Genomic DNA, 18,843 nt, shown 5'->3' on the forward strand with positions numbered 1-18,843 from the left:
AGAAAGTCCAGCCGTCTCTTGAAAAAGCACCTTTGGGACAACGGATGACTAAGAATCTCCATCGACATCTTGACAGCATGGAAATCTAGAGCCCCAAGTGATGAATTCGGTGGATATACAGTATTAAAAACTCAAAACAACTTTGCTCTTGGGCAGGTCATAATGGCTATTCTGTTGAGGTCTATTTCCTACTCATAGAAACAAAACAATCTAGACCGGTTTATGGTCGTGATAAACACCTGGGTGGTATTTATGAATAGGTTAGAGAGCTTGCTACCTACCACAAAGCACATAATCTTCATCCGATCCATCAGGACACTCTGGGATAGTGTTGCACAGGTAGTGGGAACTAATACAGTGGCCATCATTGCACTGGAATTGCCCAACGCGGCAGTACCTCACTGGACATGTGGGAGGTTCATCGGACCCATCCCGACAATCTCTTTGGCCATCACATTTCCACCAGATAGGAATGCATCTACGGGAAACAGAAAATGTGTTTCTTTGCAGGAGTTTCCAGATATGAAGTACACAAGTGCTTGGCTTGTAGCAGATGCTGCAAATGAAGACGAGTCTTTTCCCTTTTCAACCCATAGCATTGCATAACTTAGGCCGTGGGGTGCCAAACTCACAGCCCACAGACAGGATGCATCACACGTTGGCTCACCCTCGCCTCCCAGTTTAGTGAAGGGGGGGGGGAGTTGTGATAGGTCGTGTGACAACAACATGTCATCGCGAGTTTGACACTCTTGACTCAGGCCAATATGACCATTTTAATAGCACCACAGCACTACCAGGCTCCCTGGGAGCGAAGTGAAAAGAGGCAATGTTACTGAAGAAGTAGAAATGAGGAATCCCATGCTACTGGGCAACGGTGAAATATACTCATGCACACTATTTCACCATCTGCACATGCGCAGAAGGCTTTGCACATGTGCAGAGGGTTAAAAAAATGGCAATGTCCGGGTGGGTGGGTGGAACCTTGCGTTGCTGCCACTACTGGTTCTTTGAACCACCAACACCCGCTGCTACTCGAACTGGGCTGAACAGGTAGCATTTCACCACTGCTATTGGGCCCTCCAAATGCAACCTTCTAGGACCTAGGTGAAGCACCAGGGAGGGAACACTGGGATAGTGTGTAGAAGGTCAGACTAAAGGGGAGATTTTCAGATTCAGATCTTCATCTTACATAAAGCTCATTGAGTGTGGACAACCCTTTGTCTTACTGATTAAATGAAAGTCAAGTGGTAACATACAGTATCCCCCCTGGAAGTATCCTTGAAGTATAAGACATAAAATGCAACCAATAAAGCAATTGTGTCATTGCATATACCTACCTTTCACTGTCAGCACACAGGAATTGAGTGCTGGAGCACATTGGGAGGCAGTGAGATGTGCTGCCCAACTGCATTACCATAAAGTTGTCAGGACATTCACAGGAATAACCGGAGCCACCATCTTTTATTAGGCACAGGTGAGAACAGCCACCATTGTTGGTCCCACAAGGATTGCTTACTAGTAAAAAAAAAAAGGGGGGGGGAGGTCAGAAATATCTAATTTATTCCCTATAGACAAAATAGCACAAATGGCCTTATTGCTAATAAAATGGTAAATAAAATCTTTGCTCTGCTCTCACAATCCAATGTTTGCATTTTAACCTACAGATCTGTATCAGGATAGGTTGGACCCAAAGACAATATTTGAACGGTTTGCTATGTTGGCCCTATGTGAAAGTGTTTAGATGGATTACAGGGAATCCTTGAGTTACCACAGTTCACTTAGTGACCGTTCAAAGATACAATGGCACTGAAAAAAGTGACTTATGACCATTTTCCACACTTACGATCTTTGTAGCATCCCTATGATCAGGTGATTGAAATTCAGACGTTTAGCTACTGGTTCATACTTATGACTATTGCTGTGTCCTGGGGTCATTTGATCACCTTTTGTAACCTCCTGACAAGCAACATCAATGGGGAAACCAGATTCAGTTAATAACTGTGTTATTAACTTATCAATTGCAATGATTTACTTAAAGGCCGTGGCAAGAAATGTTAGAAACATAGAAGATTGATGGCAGAAAAAGACCTCATGGTCCATCTAGTCTGCCCTTATACTATTTCCTGTATTTTATCTTAGGGTGGATATATGTTTATCCCAGGCATGTTTAAATTCAGTTACTGTGGAGTTATCAACCACTTCTACTGGAAGTTTGTTCCAAGCATCTGTTGTAAAATGGGACAAAACTCACTTAGCAAATGTGTCACTTAACAGTAGAAATTATAGGGTCCACTGTGGTCATTAGTCGAGGACCTGTATGCAATCCACTTGGCATCCTGGAAAAGGTTCCCTGACTTATTAAATAGAAATTAGTGACAAATTATATGGAGTATGTAATCAGGGTCAATAGTAAATTGCATTCAGTTTTTCCTTTTGAGATTTGGCATATGGGACAGATAATGGATTGAAAATCTGAGCAAGTCAAAAACCACATCAGAATGTTCAGTGGAAGGAACAGATAATCCAGATCATTACTGAGCATAAATTTAAACTGAGGAAAATAGCACACAGTAGACAAAACAGTATCCCTTTCTTCTGGATTGTGCATAATGGATAGTAATGGATTGTGCAGAAATGAATAAACTATCTTTCGAACTACAAGATAGAAATGACAAGGAACTTTATATGGAATGGGGAAAATGGTATTTTTGGTCAGAGAACAGAAATAGTTAAGTAATCTACTATAATTATAGATAGGTAATGTGAATGTAAATGTACAGTGATCCCTCGAGTTTCGCGATCTCGATCTTCGCGAAACGCTATATCGCGATTTTAAAAAAAATATTAATTAAAAAAATAACCACTTCCGGGTTTGGCTTCGGGAGTCAGCTGGGAAGCGGCGCGGCTGTTTTAAAAGGTCGCAGCCGGCCTGGGGAGCTTCCCAGCACCCCCCCGAACCCCCAACCTGGGTCTTCCCGGCCGCCCACGCAAAGGGGAAACCCCGGCTCCTCGCTGATGCCCGCCGCTCGCCCGATCGCCAGCAAGAGGGGGAAGACCCAGGGAAGGTTCCTTCGGCCGCCCAGCAGCTGATCTGCTCGGTAGCGCAGCAGCAGCGAGGAGCCGAATCGGGGTTTCCCCTTTGCGTGGGCGGCGGGGAACGCAAACTCCACCATCTACGCATGCGCGGCCATAGAGAAAAGGGTGCGCATGCGCAGATGGTGTTTTTACTTCCGCAACCCTACATCGCGAAAAATCGATTATCGCGAGGGGTCTTGGAACGGAACCCTCGCGATAATAGAGGGATCACTGTACTGCCTTTATAGGATGTACAAATGTAAATGTCTATGTGTATCACCTGTATAGTAAAATGATTGAAAATATGTATGAAAATAACCAAAATGGGAGTTGATATTCCAAGATTGGGAGAAGTGTATATAAGATGTTTTTAATATGCAAAATCTAATAAATTATTTTTTTTAAGTATACCTTTGTAAACTGCCCACATCTTTCCACTTCCAATTTCCATGAAAAGTCTAAATCCTGAATCCAGACCTACCCTCGTAGAATAAATACCTTACCTATTGGTTGCCTGTATGGGTGATAGACGTGAATATCAAAGGGCCTGTGAGTGGTGTTTGCTAGAATCATTCTGCCTGTTCCATTATATTTATTTCCCTTTTCAATGGTCCTTGTGTTCCAGTCAGTCCAATAGACAGTATCCTCAAAAACTGTAATTGCAAACGGGTGAGGCAATACCCCATCGTACACAGCATGGCGATGCTGGCCATCAAGATCTGAATACCTATAAGAAGAAAAATGTAACACATAACACTGAAGAAGAAAAAAGGAAACAATCTCTAATCAACATTCTGCTTGTTTCTGAAAGAGTGGAAACGAAATAGTAATTATAATTATGACCACAATCATACAAAATACTACTTTGTGATATATTTTTTTTAGATTTCTGTATTATCGTAGGGATTATTTATGAAGTCCAAGGAGTCCTTGACTTGAAGCAGTTCATTTAGTGAATGTTCAAAGTTACAATGCCATTGAAAAAAGTGACATGGACTGTCTTTCACACTTACGACCGTTGCTGCATCCTTATGGTCACATGCAGTATTGGGTTGCTACTGGTACGGATGAGGATGGCACACTGGTAGTGAAAGTTGCACTGCGCCTGCATGCACGTGTGCGCTTCCCAGTGTGTTTTGCTTCCTACTTTGGGGTTACCATACAGTAAACTAACAATGTTGGTCTATGAAAGTAAAGACTGTATCTTTAAGAACTTTGACTGGTTGGCCAGAAGAGGGCGCCAGCACTGTTCCCTTTGGTGGGAGTTACTTTGAGATACAGTATCTTTGCTTGTGAGCTGCATTATTCTTGCTGTGAGCGGTTTGTAATCTATTGTTGATATTGTTGTATATTTGCAAATAATAATATTATTAATGCTAAGTCTGAGTCTTTATCTAGCTACCCACATTATCTACACCACTGCAACAACTCTGCTGATTGCATGTCGAAGGTTTTGCACAGAGCTGCACCGAGACATACTAACAAGGGGACATGCACTTGTGTGAGATTGCAGTGGTTTTTTGCTTCTGCGCATGCACTGAAGCAAAAAACCACCGAAATCTCTCATGCACGAGCCCCCCCCTCGCGAGATTTTGTTTCCTGCACATGTGCAGAAGCAAAACCACACTGGGACATGTGTGTGTGCGTGCAGAAGTGAAGCTGCGTGCGCAGAGCACCAGTAGTGGCAGGAATGGGAATCCACCACTGGTCACGTGATCAAAATTTAGAGGGTTGGCAACTGATTCTCATTTTTGATGGCTGCAGCCTTCTGGGGTCATGTGATCCTCTTCTGTGACCTTCTGATGAGCAAAGTCAAAGGGGAAGCCAGATTCACTTAACACCATGTTACTCCGTGGCCTGCACTGGCTACCAATCAGTTTCCGGTCACAATTCAAAGTGTTGGTTATGACCTTTAAAGCCTTACATGCCATTGGACCAAAGTACCTCCGGAACCACCTGCTACCGCACGAATCCCAGCGACCGATAAGGTCCCACAGAGTCGGCCTTCTCTGGGTCCCGTTGACTAAACAATGTCGTTTGGCGGGCCCAGGGGAAGAGCCTTCTCTGTGGTGGCCACGGCCCTCTGGAATCAACTCCCCCCGGAGATTAGAACTGCCCCCACCCTCCTTGTCTTTCGTAAATTACTCAAGACCCACCTATATCACCAGGCATGGGGGAACTGAGACACCTCCCCCAGGCTTTTATATTTTATGTTTGGTATGTATGTGTTGTTTGGTTTTAAATTGTTGGGGTTTTATATGTTTTTTCTCTTTTAATATTAGATTTGTTCCACTGTAACATTGTTTTTATTATTGTTGTGAGCCGCCCCGAGTCTTCGGAGAGGGGTGGCATACAAATCTAATAAATAATAATAATAATAATAATAATAATAATAATTATTATTATTATTATTATTATTATTATTATTATTACTAACTTAACTTATGATTCACTTAACCACAGTGGCAAGAAAAGGGGCAAAACACACTTAAGAAATGTTTCACTTAGCAACATAAATTTGGGCTTGATTGTGGCTATAAGTCGAGGACTACCTGGATTTACTTCATAAGCTGATGTACAATTGCCAATCATTCTGACTTAGCTCATCCTGAGAGTGAAATGAATTTCAAGGCAAACAAACTTAGCTTTAGAGTCAAGCAGAGATTATTCATTTAGTATTCCTCTGGATTCACTGTTGTTAAAAGGAATGAAAGGATAGAATCCAAGTCAAAGTTTGGCATTAGACTTTTTCATCCTAGTTATTCTGATTTAATTAACGCATTTTAAAGAGGAACTAAATGGGAAGGAATAGATGTACTGTTTCTAACATAGTCACGCTTGCTCATTCTAGCTTCTATCCATGGAGATAGGATCATCGTGTTGTGTTACAAGACAAAGTTGAGCTATAAACAACACAACATTTTGATCCTTAACAAGACCAACAATTCAAAATTATTTAATTTTGGACTGAATTTTGAATGTTATACTATTTTGATGGGCTTTAGGGATTTAGTAAAAAACAAAAACTTGCAAGCCTGGTATCTCTCTACTCTATTCCACTTAATGTCTTTTTAAAACATGCTTCGCCATCTCATACTGACTTCAAAATTGCAAGGTGAACTGCACATTTTACCAACTAGAAGCTGTTCTATTGATTATTATTCTTTTATGATTAGTGTATTAAAATTATTTTTATGAACAACTCAAGGCAGTGAACATATCTAACAACCCTTCCTCCTCCAACTTTCCCCACAACAGCAACCCTGTGAAGTGGATTGTGGCTGAAAGAGAATGACTGGCCCAAAGTCACCCCACCAGCTTTCATGGCTAAGGTAGAACTAAAACTCAAGTCTCTTGGTTCCTATCATCTGATGTTTAATCACAAAGCTAAACTAGCTCTAATAAGTGAAATTAACTAGATTAGTTCCGCCAGAACAGTCCTTATCCTAGCACTAGGCTACCTATTTATTGAATTGCCATTAAAAACATTAAATGTTTTAAAAATGTAGAATAGAAGATGTTGCAATAAAGAGAGAGAGAGAGAGAGAGAGAGAGAGAGAGCAGTTTATGCATTACTATGCCTTACAGAACTCCACATTATGATTGTCTGGAATTCTTTTATCATTACTGATTGCTAATTGTTGTGCTGAAATCATAAAGCAAGTAGTTTTCTAATTGGGAGCTACAGGTCATGTGCATTTTAACTGAATTAAAGCTGCCACTAAAAGCACATTTGATAACCCTCAAAATCTGATAGGAAGAGTTACCCAGTTGCTTTATTCTTCTCTATGTACGTACTCAATGTAGTTTAGATGGGCGTCTGCCCAGTAGAGCTTGTCGTTGGTGTAATCTATGGTAAGTCCATTAGGCCACTCTAACTTGGCAGAGATAATCACCGTCTTATTCTTGCCGTCCATTCCCACACGTCCGATATACGCTCGCTCTGCCCAATCGGTCCAGTAGACTTGTCTGTTTTAATAAACACAGTAGAAAACTAATCCATAATTTGCTGGAGGTGATACAAAAATAGGTACATTTCCCAGGACAAAATGATGAAAGGGTGAAAAATAAAAGAAAAAAAACCCCTAGAAACTAAGCAAACACACAGCAAAGGAGAAAATTTATTATAGCAACCTCCAGACAGCAATATGAGGGTTTTTTTTAATCTTTAAAATATATTGCTGCTGTGAAAGGCCCTGGTAGCAGAATTTTAATCCAATATTTGCTGAGGGTTGAGATAAATTATTTCATACAAAAAGATTGGATTAAAGTTGATAGAAGCTCAGACAGATACACACACCCGTATGCGCGCACACACACTCACACACAAATGTTTTACAAATAGGAGTAAAGTAAAATGACTGCTGTGCTCAATTTTTGACACATTCAACAGCTGAATGACTTTCTGCTTTGCTTTGAAATTGGCAAGAAAGTAATTAAAGAAGGCATTTTGCAGATTCTGACTAAGAAATTATAGTAAAGACTGCTTTGAGTCAAAAGTCCTAGTGACTTTAATTAAAAAAAAAATGTGCCAGTTTCTTGGCAACAACATTATTTTCTTCTTCAAAGATAGATTTGGCTTCCTTCCTTCCTTCCCACCTCCTTCCCTTTCTTTGTCTCTCTATCTCTATCTCTGTCTGTCTGTCTGTCTGTCTGTCTGTCTGTCTCTCTCTCTCTCTCTCTCTCTCTGTGTCTCTCTCGCTCTCGCTCTCTTTATCTAGCCTGCACAAATGCAACCACAGTTTGACTTTGATTAGCTTTTCAGTTCAATCAAGGTTGGCTACCTGAGTGAAAACCAATACATGGACAGAATTCCCTTCACAGCATTCTCTACAGCTGAGAATTCTGCAAATTGAAGTCAACACATCTTGAGGTCACTCGGGTTCTGGTTTGTATCAATCTGAGTGTTAATATAACACAGCACTGAGAGAAAAAAAATAATCCCGTGAGTTCTTTGAGAAATTGCCAGAATATTACTTGCTAAAACAACCTTTCTTTTTGTTCTTGAAATCTTTTTGGCTGAATTCACCTTATCTTTTTTTAATACAATGCTACATCAGATTTATTCAGCACAGCTGCACAATTCACCCAAAAAGATATCTAGCCTCAAAAAGAGAGGACTGATCTCTGGGCAAGAATACACGTAAGATCTGTATTCTTTTTGAAATTAATAACAGAATAACAGCTTTGGAAGGGATGTTGTAAGTCAGTGATGGCGAACCTATGGCACATGGAACCATATCTGCCAGCACGTGAGCTGTTGCCCTAGCTCAGTTCCAGCATGAATATGCTCACCAGCCAGCTGATTTTCAGCTCACACAGAGGTTCTAAGAGGGCATTTTCAGCTTCCGGAGGGGCTCTGGGGGAACGGGAGAGGGTGTCTTCACCCTCCCCAGGCTCCAGGGAAGCCTCGACCCTGGGGAAGGCAAAAAACAGGCCCACTAGAAGTTGGGAAATAGGGATATTCGCAGCCTCCAGAGGGGCAAAGGAGGTCATTTTCACCCTCCCCATGCATTGAATTATGGGTGTGGGCACTCACACATGCACGATAGGTTCGCCATCACTGTTATAGGTCATGTAGTCCAGTGATTTTCAACCTTTTTTGAGCCATGGCACATTTTTTACATTTACGAAACCCTGGGGCACATTGGGGGGGGGGCTAAAAAAAGTTTGGACAAAAAAATTCTCTCTCTCTCTTGCTCCCCTTCGCTCTATTTCTTTCTCCCTCCCTCTTTCTCTCCCTTCCTTCCTCTTTCTTTCTCTCTTTCTCCATCCCTTTCTTTCTCTTCCTTCCTCTTTTTTGCTCTATTTCTCTCTCCCTCCCTACGTCCCTGTCTTTCTCTCTCTCTCCTTCCCTCCCTCTCTCTCTCTCTTGCTTTCTTTCTCCCTCTCTTTCTCTCTCTCTCTCTTGCTTTCTTTCTCTCTTGTTCTCTTTCTCTCTCTTGCTTTCTTTCTCTCTCTCTCTCTTGCTTTCTCTCTCTCTTGCTTTTTTTCTCTCTGAGCTTCGCGGCACACCTGACCATGTCTCGCGGCACACTAATGTGCCACGGTACACTGATTGAAAAACACTGATTGTAGTCCAAACGCTTGCCCAAGCAGGAGACCTTACACCATTTCTGACAGATGGCAGTCCAGCCTTTTCTTGAAAGCCTCCAGTGATGAAGCTCCTACAACTTCTAAAGGCAAGAAGTTGATGGTTGATGGTTTTTGTTTTTTTTTAAATATGTTTTTATTGGTTTTCATAAGACACACAAGACAAACAACATTCAACATTTAAGGGAGCTACCATTGCTCCACTTGTCATAGAAGTCTAACTAGTACCAAAAAAAACCGTCTAACTATAATCAGATCAATACAGAAATATAACACATACATTCTATATTCTTATTAAATTTAACTCTACTATCTTTATGTTATAGTTCTTATAACTCAAATAAATTCTCTAAAATATCAATTTAATAATATAATTAAAATTGTTGATGTCGATTAGTTACTTAAACAAGTAATAAAATATAAAAAAATAACGCATTAAAAAAGTTGATGGTTGATGGTTAATGGTTCTCATTGTCAGAAAAATATTCTCCATATTTCTACATAGGGGGAATCTCTCCCTGATCAGTTTCCATTATTTTGCCATTTTAAGAAAATCTTTATTAGCCATTATACTAACAGATAACTGTAATTATATGCTCTCGTTTGAATTCTTGTACTGATCAGATGCTTGTTGATTTGGTTGACCTCTTTCAACTTTGTAATTATGAGACCATTTTTTACAATTCAACAGAATAGGTTAAAATCTTTAAATTCAATAAAGAAAATACTGAACCAGCTTACCCATATTTAGGATGAACAACAATTGCTCTAGGATGCTCAAAACAGAAGGTGTTGTTAGGATCCAGGCAGTGATCAATTAGTTTTTTCCGGAATCGACCATCTAGCTCAGCTACATAGAGGCCATCTTTATGGGCATCTACCCAGTACAGTTTTCTGAAATATTTGACAAAAGGCATATTACATCAACTACTCCTTCACAGAAATATTTTCTTTCCTCTTAATTACCAATTTAAGTCTGAAAAGGCAGAAAAAATAAAGAAAAAGCTAGCGCAGCGCTAGAACATTGCAGCCTGGGGTGTAATTATCTGAAAGGCAGGTAGGCAAGAAAGGAAGCATGACAAAATAAACTAATTCTACTCTATGGCAAAGTTATAATAATTGAATCTTGCAAGTCATAAAGTACAATTCTCCCGCTTTTTCAGTTCCAGAATGTAGGGAAAGTCTTTTTTAAGTCATGATATAGTTGTGAGCTATGCTGACACTCAGCGGAAGGGTCCCTAGCCATCTCCCAAGGTCTTTCCCACATACCATTATATTATTTCAGGTCCCTACATGTGCCTCTGCAAAGCAACATTTGTCACTACATAGAATTACAGTAAGGACTACTGTATGTTTGCTGGCTTGATTTACCCCCATTGATTGAGTAAAGTAGCCAGGGCTTCCAATAACCAATGTTACAATTTAGGGATATCATATTTTTTGGAGTATAAGATGCACCTTTTCCTCCCTAAAAGAGGCTGAAAATTTGGGTGTCTTATACTCCAAATGTAGTTCTCTCCATTTTTTGGGGGTGGGGGGGGGGAGCTTTTTCTCCTTAGCCTAATAAGGTGCTAACAATCTTCCCGGCTTGCAGATATGTTTTCTTTGCTACTCCGAAGTTTTTCTCCAGCCCTAAGTCTTTGTACACTTGTTTTCATTGCTCTGAAAAAGGGTTTTTTTTTCAGCCCTAACCAGGGAATAAAATCATATGCCGAAGCTGACCAGGCTAAAGACACTAGCCAGATGAATACCCCATAGGCAGATTTTTTTTTTCCCATTTTCCTCCTCCAAAACTAAGGCATGCTACATTGCATTAATATGCATTGAATCACATTGATTCATGCAGCTATTGTTTTTAAGGCTGGGCACACCTCAAAAATGATTCTGAAGAATTGCTTTAGAATTCAATCAAGCACAAGCATGGCACCTTCCTGATATTTCTTAAAATCTTTAGGGTTCGGCAGCAGCCTGAAAAAAAAGATGATGCTGCTTTAAGTTCACTCCTTAAAGTTAATGAGACTCTTAAAGTAGTGGCATCTTTGCAGCAGAACCCTGAAAATATCAGATTGTTTCAATGAATGGCAGAGAAGCCTGTGGACTTGCAACAGCTGAAATATTTCCTGCCTCCAAATCGTTTTTGAAGTGTGGGAAGCTGCTATCATTACAGTGTTATGTTCTGTTGTTCTTAGTATCAATATAAAATAAGAAAACATAGATGGCATCAATATTCACTAATTAGAGTGTATTGGAACTCCTAACACTGCTAGCACCTCAGTGCTGAAATATTTTTCTACCCATTTTCTATCTCCTAAAAGATATACTAAGATGAGAATTATAGCTCATGTTCTCCATGAAAATACAGTGCGGAAGTATGATAACAATATTTCAGTGTTGGTATAAGGATAACCAAGAATATGAAGCAATAACACAAAAATATAATTTCCACTATTATTTGTGACAATTGCTTTTAAAAAGATAATTGCTTTTTGAGTTGCGGTGGTGCAGGAGTTAGAATGCAGTATTGGAAGCTAATTCCGCCGACTGCCAGCAGTTCGATTACCACTGGCTCAAGGTTGACTCGGTCTTCTGAGGTCAGTAAAATGAGATTGTTGGGGGCAATATGCTGACTCTTCAAAACTGCTTAGAGAGTGCTGTAAAACACTATAAAGCGGTCTATAAGTCTAACTGCTATTGCTATAGGAAATGGCTTTGGGATTTGCTATAAATTTATGCCACCCAGATGTGGGGGCAGGGAGGGGGCAGTTCTCCATATTCCCAGTCAATCAATGTGGCCAAGGATTGGAAATTGTATTCATATCTGAAAATCACCAGGCAGAACGCAGAAGAAAATTTTATTAATCTATAAACCTGAGGAGGATACCAACTGAGCAGTACAACCTTTTGAAAAACAACAGGCGTCCTACCTTCCAACCCAGTCAACAGCAATGCCTTCACCATTGGGAACATCATCACTGATGATTGTTTCTTTGTTTGTCCCATTGAAAAACATTCTTTCTATGACCTTCCTGCCTACGTCAATCCAGTAGAGCCTTTTTTCCACCCGGTCGAAATCCAGAGCCACCACGTTGCTGAGTCCTTGCAAAATGAGAGAGTAAAGCCGGCCATCTGTGGTGAGATTTCTCAGATAGTAGCGATTGCTGAAGATAAGATAGGGTGAGATGTTACTGTTCTGCCGGCAACTTCTCCCGTCAGGTTCACGAAGGTAGCCTGGGGCGCACTTGCAGATGTAGCTGCCGACGGTGTTCTCGCACATCTGGCTACATATTGACGGTGTCTCGCTGCATTCATCTATGTCATTGCAAGATCTTTTGTTGGACCTGAGTCTGTACCCAGGACGACATGAACAGTGGAAACTAGTCTGGATATCTGTACAGATGTGGTCACAATTGCTAATTGAAGGATCGTTGCATTCATTAATGCCTAGAAGAAGACAAACAAAACAAAAATGTCACTCCAGTTTTATTAGGCAGCTTTGGTTTCTGATGGGTCATGTATTGTTACTTACATCAGTGATTTTCAACCTTTTTTGAGCTGCGGCACATTTTTTACATATACAAAATCATGGGGCACATTGAGCGGGGGGGGAATGGGGGGGGGCTAAAAAAAGTTTGGACAAAAAAATTATCTCTCTCTCTTCCTTTCGCTCTATTTCTCTCCCTCTTTCTCTCTCTTCCTTCCTTCCTCTCTCTCCATCCCTCTTTCTTTCTCCCTTCCTTCCTCTCTTGCTTTCTTTCTCTCTCCTCTCTCTCTTGCTTTCTTTCTCTCTCTTTCTTTCTCTTTCTTTCTCTCTCTTCCTTCCTTCCTCTCTCTCCATCCCTCTTTCTTTCTCCCTTCCTTCCTCTCTTGCTTTCTTTCTCTCTCCTCTCTCTCTTGCTTTCTTTCTCTCTCTTTCTTTCTTTCTTTCTCTCTCTTCCTTCCTTCCTCTCTCTCCATCCCTCTTTCTCTCTCTCTCCTTCCCTCCCTCTCTTTCTCTCCCTCTCTTGCTTTCTTTCTCTCTCTCTTGCTTTCTTTCTCTTTCTATTTCTCTCTTGCTTGCTTTCTCTCTCCTCTCTCTCTTGCTTTCTCTCTCTTGCTTTCTTTCTCTCTCTCTCTTTCTCTCTCTTGCTGAGCTTCGCGGCACACCTGACCATGTCTCGCGGCACACTAGTGTGCCACGGCACACTGGTTGAAAAACACTGACTTACATAAATCCCAATTACCTAGTTTTCCCCAAATCAGTACCTTCCGTGTGTTGGACTACAGTTCCCACTCAACCTTCCCCAAACCAGCATTCTATCTTGAGAAATTGGAACTGTAATTAAACACATTTGAAGTGCACCAGATAGAGAAAAATGAGACACTTCACTGAAGTTATTACATTAAAATTACAAAACAAAATTATGCCTTTTGTACAATTACAAAAGGCAATTGATAATAAATAGCTAAGCAGCCTTTGTTCAACTATGCTGTCACGCCATGCTGTCAGAGGACAATTTGAGTGGTAATCCGACATCATCTGGGGACCCAAGAATATGTCATTGTGCAAGGTGGCCTCTTATGCTGATTTATCTAAGTCCCATACATACCACATCCCTTCTCATCACTATTATCAAGGCAGTCATCTATCCGGTTGCAGACTTTGACCATTTCAATGCAGTTCCCGTTGTCACATGTAAAATAGTGGGGAGCGCAAGTTGCTTCTGGGGTAACGCAAAGATGCTCTAGCTCATCAGACTCATCCCCACAGTCATTGTCCCCATCACAGAGGTAAGCTTTGTTGATGCAGCGGCCATTCTGGCAGGTAAACTGGTGCTGTTGGCACGGCTGGTAGGTGCAAGCGCTCTCATCGCTGCCATCCCCACAATCATTTCGGCGGTCACACCTGAAAAAAGACGGTCACTCGATTGTGAGATGAGCAACTTATAAATCGAATAGGTACATACATAAAAGAGCAACGCCTCTGCTAATGTTCACATGTAAATATATGTTCTTCATGCGAAGGTATTGTATATGATGTAAAGGTCCCACAGAGTGGGCCTTCTCCGGGTCCCGTCAACTAAACAATGTCAGTTGGCGGGGTCCAGGGGAAGAGCCTTCTCTGTGGCGGCCCCGACTCTCTGGAACCAGCTCCCCCCAGAGATTAGAACTGCCCCTACCCTCCTTGCCTTTCGTAAACTCCTCAAAACCCACCTTTGTCATCAGGCATGGGGGAACTGAGATATCTCCCCCGGGGCCTATACAATTTATGTATGGTATGTTTGTAGGTATGTCTGCTTAGTAATGGGGGTTTTAAAATATTTTAAATTGTAACTTATTAGATTTGTCATGAACTGTTTTATTGTATTGTGAGCCACCCCGAGTCTACGGAGAGGGGCGGCATACAAATCTAATAAATAGATAGATAGATAGATAGATAGATAGATAGATAGACAGACAGACAGACAGACAGACAGACAGACAGACAGACAGACAGACAGACAGACAGACAGACAGACAGACAGACAGACAGACAGACAGACAAAGTTTGGGAGAAGAGAGGCATGATTTGTAGATCATGGACAAATTAGTTGTGACGTTACATAAAAATATCGAACATGGAGAATTACAGACCCCAGAAATCCTGGAGAGAAAGATTGATTGATTGATTGATTGATTGATTGAACTGGATAGAGATGTAGTGACAGAAAGAGCCTTAATTCCCTGGGGGGAATTAATAATCTCCTGCTAGTCCTCAGAAATCATCCACATATTTCTCTACCCAACCTCCCAAGCCTCATCACATTAAGGTCTTTTCTGTATAGATTATATTTGTTCAGATTAGAATTTTGCCTCTACCTATTACCTAAAAGAAGGATTACCTCTATCCTTCTTTTCTTACTTGTGATGATATGAATACTATTCTTTCTGGTCTTAGATTCAATCTTTTACCATGATAAGCAATATGACATCATAAACGTCTATCCCAATCCAGCCAGTAAAAAAAGAATGGGGGGGTGGGGGGATGAATTAAGAGGATAAAGCTGAGTTCTTATTTGGCCAGACACAATCTTAGTAACAAGGAATTCTTGCTATAACCTCCTCTTAGTCCACCTACTGCATTTATGCAAAGCGGAACTGAAAGCCAGGTCTAAGTTCATCATTGCTATGTATTCTATTATTCCAAGAATAAACAAAATATAGTCTTCCAGGCATAGCTTGAGTCTCAAATTCCCACTGGCCTTGCTCAACACTGCCAATGGTGAAGAATGGTATCTGCTGCGGTTCAGTGCTTGCGAAGAATAGTAAAGAATTAATTCTAGCCTATGCCTGTGGTTCTTGAAAGATTTTGCAGAGGACATACAAACCTGTAAGTGCTACGGATGCACAGTCCATTACTGCATGTGAATTCACTGTCCAAGCATGGCCTTCTAGTGCAGTTCTGATGCTCATCGTAAGCATCACTGCAGTCAGCATCTCCATCACAGACCCAGGCTCTAGGAATACATCTTCTTGAGGGGGGCACATTGTTCACACATGTGAATTCAGTGGCTAAACAGCTGCGATTTGCTAGAACAAAGTGTGAGATTTCAGCAATTTGTCCAAAATACATTATTCATGCCATTTAAATCAGCCTACCATCTGTTCAACCAACGTCTCCTCAACCACTTGTAGTCTTTTAAATAGCTAGATCTTAAGAATTTTTTAATCTAAAACTCTGAAATCCCTTGCTTTGGTGTTAGGATTGGGGCAATTGATTAGACCTGAGCATTTACCGGTCAGCTGCCCATCCCGACACCTAGGCAGAGTTTGAAATCGACAATGATTTATGGCACCCAGAGAGAGAAATATTTGCCGCTACCTAGCATCGAACTCCAGCCTCCTGATTTGTGAAGACAGGGCTCCGTCTCTAGGCCACCATGCCGCTCATCTAGGCCTTGAATAACTAAGTAAAATAACAGCTTAGCCTTGAAACTTTACATTGCATGCAACGTACCACAGTTGTGCCTCTGGTCCTCATCGCTCATGTCACCACAGTCATTATCACCATCACAGATCCATGTAGCTGGTATGCATCTGCCGCCATCACATCTAAACTGCCTACTTGAACAACTCCGTTCAGAAGAAACTAAAAGAAATACAAGAGTTCACATTTTTTCACATGCTGGGAGTGCTGCCCAAACTTTGTTTCCTACATTTCCACAGACATCTGCCAATTTGTGTTTTAATTCTCAGTCTGGCTAATGGCAAGGGACTGTGAAAGTCACAGGATATGGAACATGTTTTCCTTCAGTTGGTAAAAGTTTTAATAATACAGAGGTTAAATTGTACAGTGGTACCTCTACTTATGAACTTAATTCGTTCCATGACCAGGTTCTTAAGTAGAAAAGGTTTGTAAGAATAAGCCATTTTTTCCCATAGGAATCAATGTGAAAGCAAATATTGCATGCGATTGGGGAAACCACAGGGAGGGTAGAGGCCCTGTTTCCTCCCAGGAGATTCCTAAAGAGGCCCCACGGAAGTTTCTCCCCTTCTTTTCCAGCCCTGTTTCCTCCCAGGAGATTCCTAGAGAAGCCCCACAGAGGCTTCTCCCCACCTTTTCCAGCCCTGTTTCGTCCCAGGAGATTCCGAGAGAGGCCCCACGGAGGCTTCTCCCCGCCTTTTCCGGCCCTGTTTCCTCCCAGGAGATTCCTAGAGAGGCCCCACGGAGGCTTCTCCCTGCCTTTTCCAGTTACAGTTTCAAAGGCTTGGGTTTGTAAGTGGGAAATGGTTCTTGAGAACAGGCAAAAAAAATATTTATTAAAGGTAGATGAAAGTTTGGCGATGACATATGACGTCATCAGGTGAAAAAAACCATGGTATAGGGGAAAAACCCGCAAAGTATTTTTTAATTAATATTTTTGAAAAACCGTGGTATAGACTTTTCGCGAAGTTCGAACCCGCGAAAATCAAGGGAACTCTGTATATGATAAGTGAGAGAAAGGAAAGACAATTGGACAGGGGACGAAAGGCACACCAGTGCACTTATGTAATATCACTTATGTAATAGTGCACTTATGTAATGTCATGGTGCATACTATATCTTCATGGGTGTATCAATGACTGCTGAGGAAACATCATTCTTGGGACTCTGCAGAAATACACCGTTCTTTAATTTATCAGATAGCCGATGGCACATTTGCCATAGTGGTGGGTTCTAAATTGGATCACGCTGGTTCGTGTGTGTGTTTGTGTGCACGCACAATGCTTCTGCACATGTGCAGAGGCATCCCAGGTGGGTGGGCGGAGCTTCACACTGCCACCACTACCCGTTCTAAGAACTGGTTCAAACTAGGAGCAACCCACCGCTGATTTGCCAAGAAGGTTGATCAATACTAGGTTTTAAGTCTTAATTTCCCTCATTAAGTTATGGCAGTACGACTCAATCTTTTCAGGTCCCTTCCAAGTGTACCTAACCTCGCACTTACCACAAGAGGAAGGCTCATCCGAGCCATCAGCACAATCCGCTGCTAGATCACAGTACCAATGAGCAGGAATGCAACGTCCAGATGTGCAGCGAAACTCACTACTGGTACAAGTCAGTGAGGCTGAAAAGACAGAGAAAATTACTGTTTGATCTGTGTGTTTTCCTTTGCTAGTGCATTGGACCCTGTAATGATTATACTCAACCCCCAGCCTGGGTATTGTGTTGCTGGGGAGTTGAACTACTTCAGCTAGGTTAGCTTAGTAAGTCTTGTTACAATTTTCATACGTCCCTCAGGATAATAAGACATATAAATGAAACTGAACAACAGAAATTGTTGTTAAGTGAGACAGACTACCTGTATCGTGATGATATAATGTATGAAGAGTTACTGAAATGGTTACCCCGGGGTAAGAGGTATGTTTCATTTAAAAATAAAAAGGGATAGTGCACTTACACTGCTAAACAAATAATTCCCTCAAGACTGTCAAACTATACTGCTCAAAAAAAATAAAGGGAACACTCAAATAACACATCCTAGATCTGAATCATTTGCACAACTGTTCCATTTGCACAACAGCATGTGAAATTGACTGTCAATCAGTGTTGCTTCCTAAGTGGACAGTTTGATTTCACAGAAGTTTGATTTACTTGAAGTTATATACTGTTTTTTAAGTGTTCCCTTTATTTATTTTTTGAGCAGTGTATTTATTAAGTCTGCACTACTATTAATCTTCTCCTTGCACTAATGGCTGTATGACTTTAACTTTGTTGCATGTATTCTTACAATTTATATTGTCTGGTACCTAACATGAAATGTTTGCTTATATGTATCCTATGACTATCATTAAGTGTTGTATCTTTTCTTTTATGTACATTGAGAGCATGTGCAACAAGACAAATTCCTTGTGTGTCCAATCACACTTGGCCAATAAAATTCTATTCTATTCTATTCTATTAGTTCTGGATTGGAGACTGAAGGTTCCAAATTTCAATTAAGCTTGTCACACTTTGGAAGATTCCTCTTAGAAGTCCTTTTAAGAAGCGTATTTAACACTGTCATTTAATCCTCCATGACCTGAGCTTCTGAAGGATATAAATCTAAGATTTAAAGCTTTTAAAAATATAAACATGCCAGGAGTCATAGGAATTCACCTCAGAGGTAATCCTTTGTTTATTTTTATTTATTTTTTACTTCAAGTTTGATAACTTGCATTGAGAATATGTCTTTCAAT

At 40.9% G+C, this 18,843-nt stretch overlaps 1 protein-coding gene across 2 annotated transcripts in view; it reads right to left on the reverse strand.

Moving 5' to 3' along the window:
• LRP2 (LDL receptor related protein 2) overlaps positions 1–18,843 on the reverse strand; it is a 179,721-nt gene that overhangs the window by 39,296 nt on the left and 121,582 nt on the right. For both annotated transcript variants that reach the window (XM_070731728.1, XM_070731727.1), the window contains exons 46-55: positions 17,613–17,732; positions 16,142–16,273; positions 15,513–15,714; positions 13,755–14,050; positions 12,093–12,609; positions 9,910–10,062; positions 6,874–7,044; positions 3,579–3,802; positions 1,338–1,515; positions 282–478 (exon numbers count right to left, since the gene is read on the reverse strand). In XM_070731728.1, coding sequence (XP_070587829.1) covers positions 282–478; positions 1,338–1,515; positions 3,579–3,802; positions 6,874–7,044; positions 9,910–10,062; positions 12,093–12,609; positions 13,755–14,050; positions 15,513–15,714; positions 16,142–16,273; positions 17,613–17,732 — 2,190 coding nt within the window. The remainder of the gene's footprint in view (positions 1–281; positions 479–1,337; positions 1,516–3,578; positions 3,803–6,873; positions 7,045–9,909; positions 10,063–12,092; positions 12,610–13,754; positions 14,051–15,512; positions 15,715–16,141; positions 16,274–17,612; positions 17,733–18,843) is intronic.

This window comes from Erythrolamprus reginae, chromosome 1, assembly GCF_031021105.1.
Source record: "Erythrolamprus reginae isolate rEryReg1 chromosome 1, rEryReg1.hap1, whole genome shotgun sequence".
Taxonomy (NCBI): domain Eukaryota; kingdom Metazoa; phylum Chordata; class Lepidosauria; order Squamata; family Dipsadidae; genus Erythrolamprus; species Erythrolamprus reginae.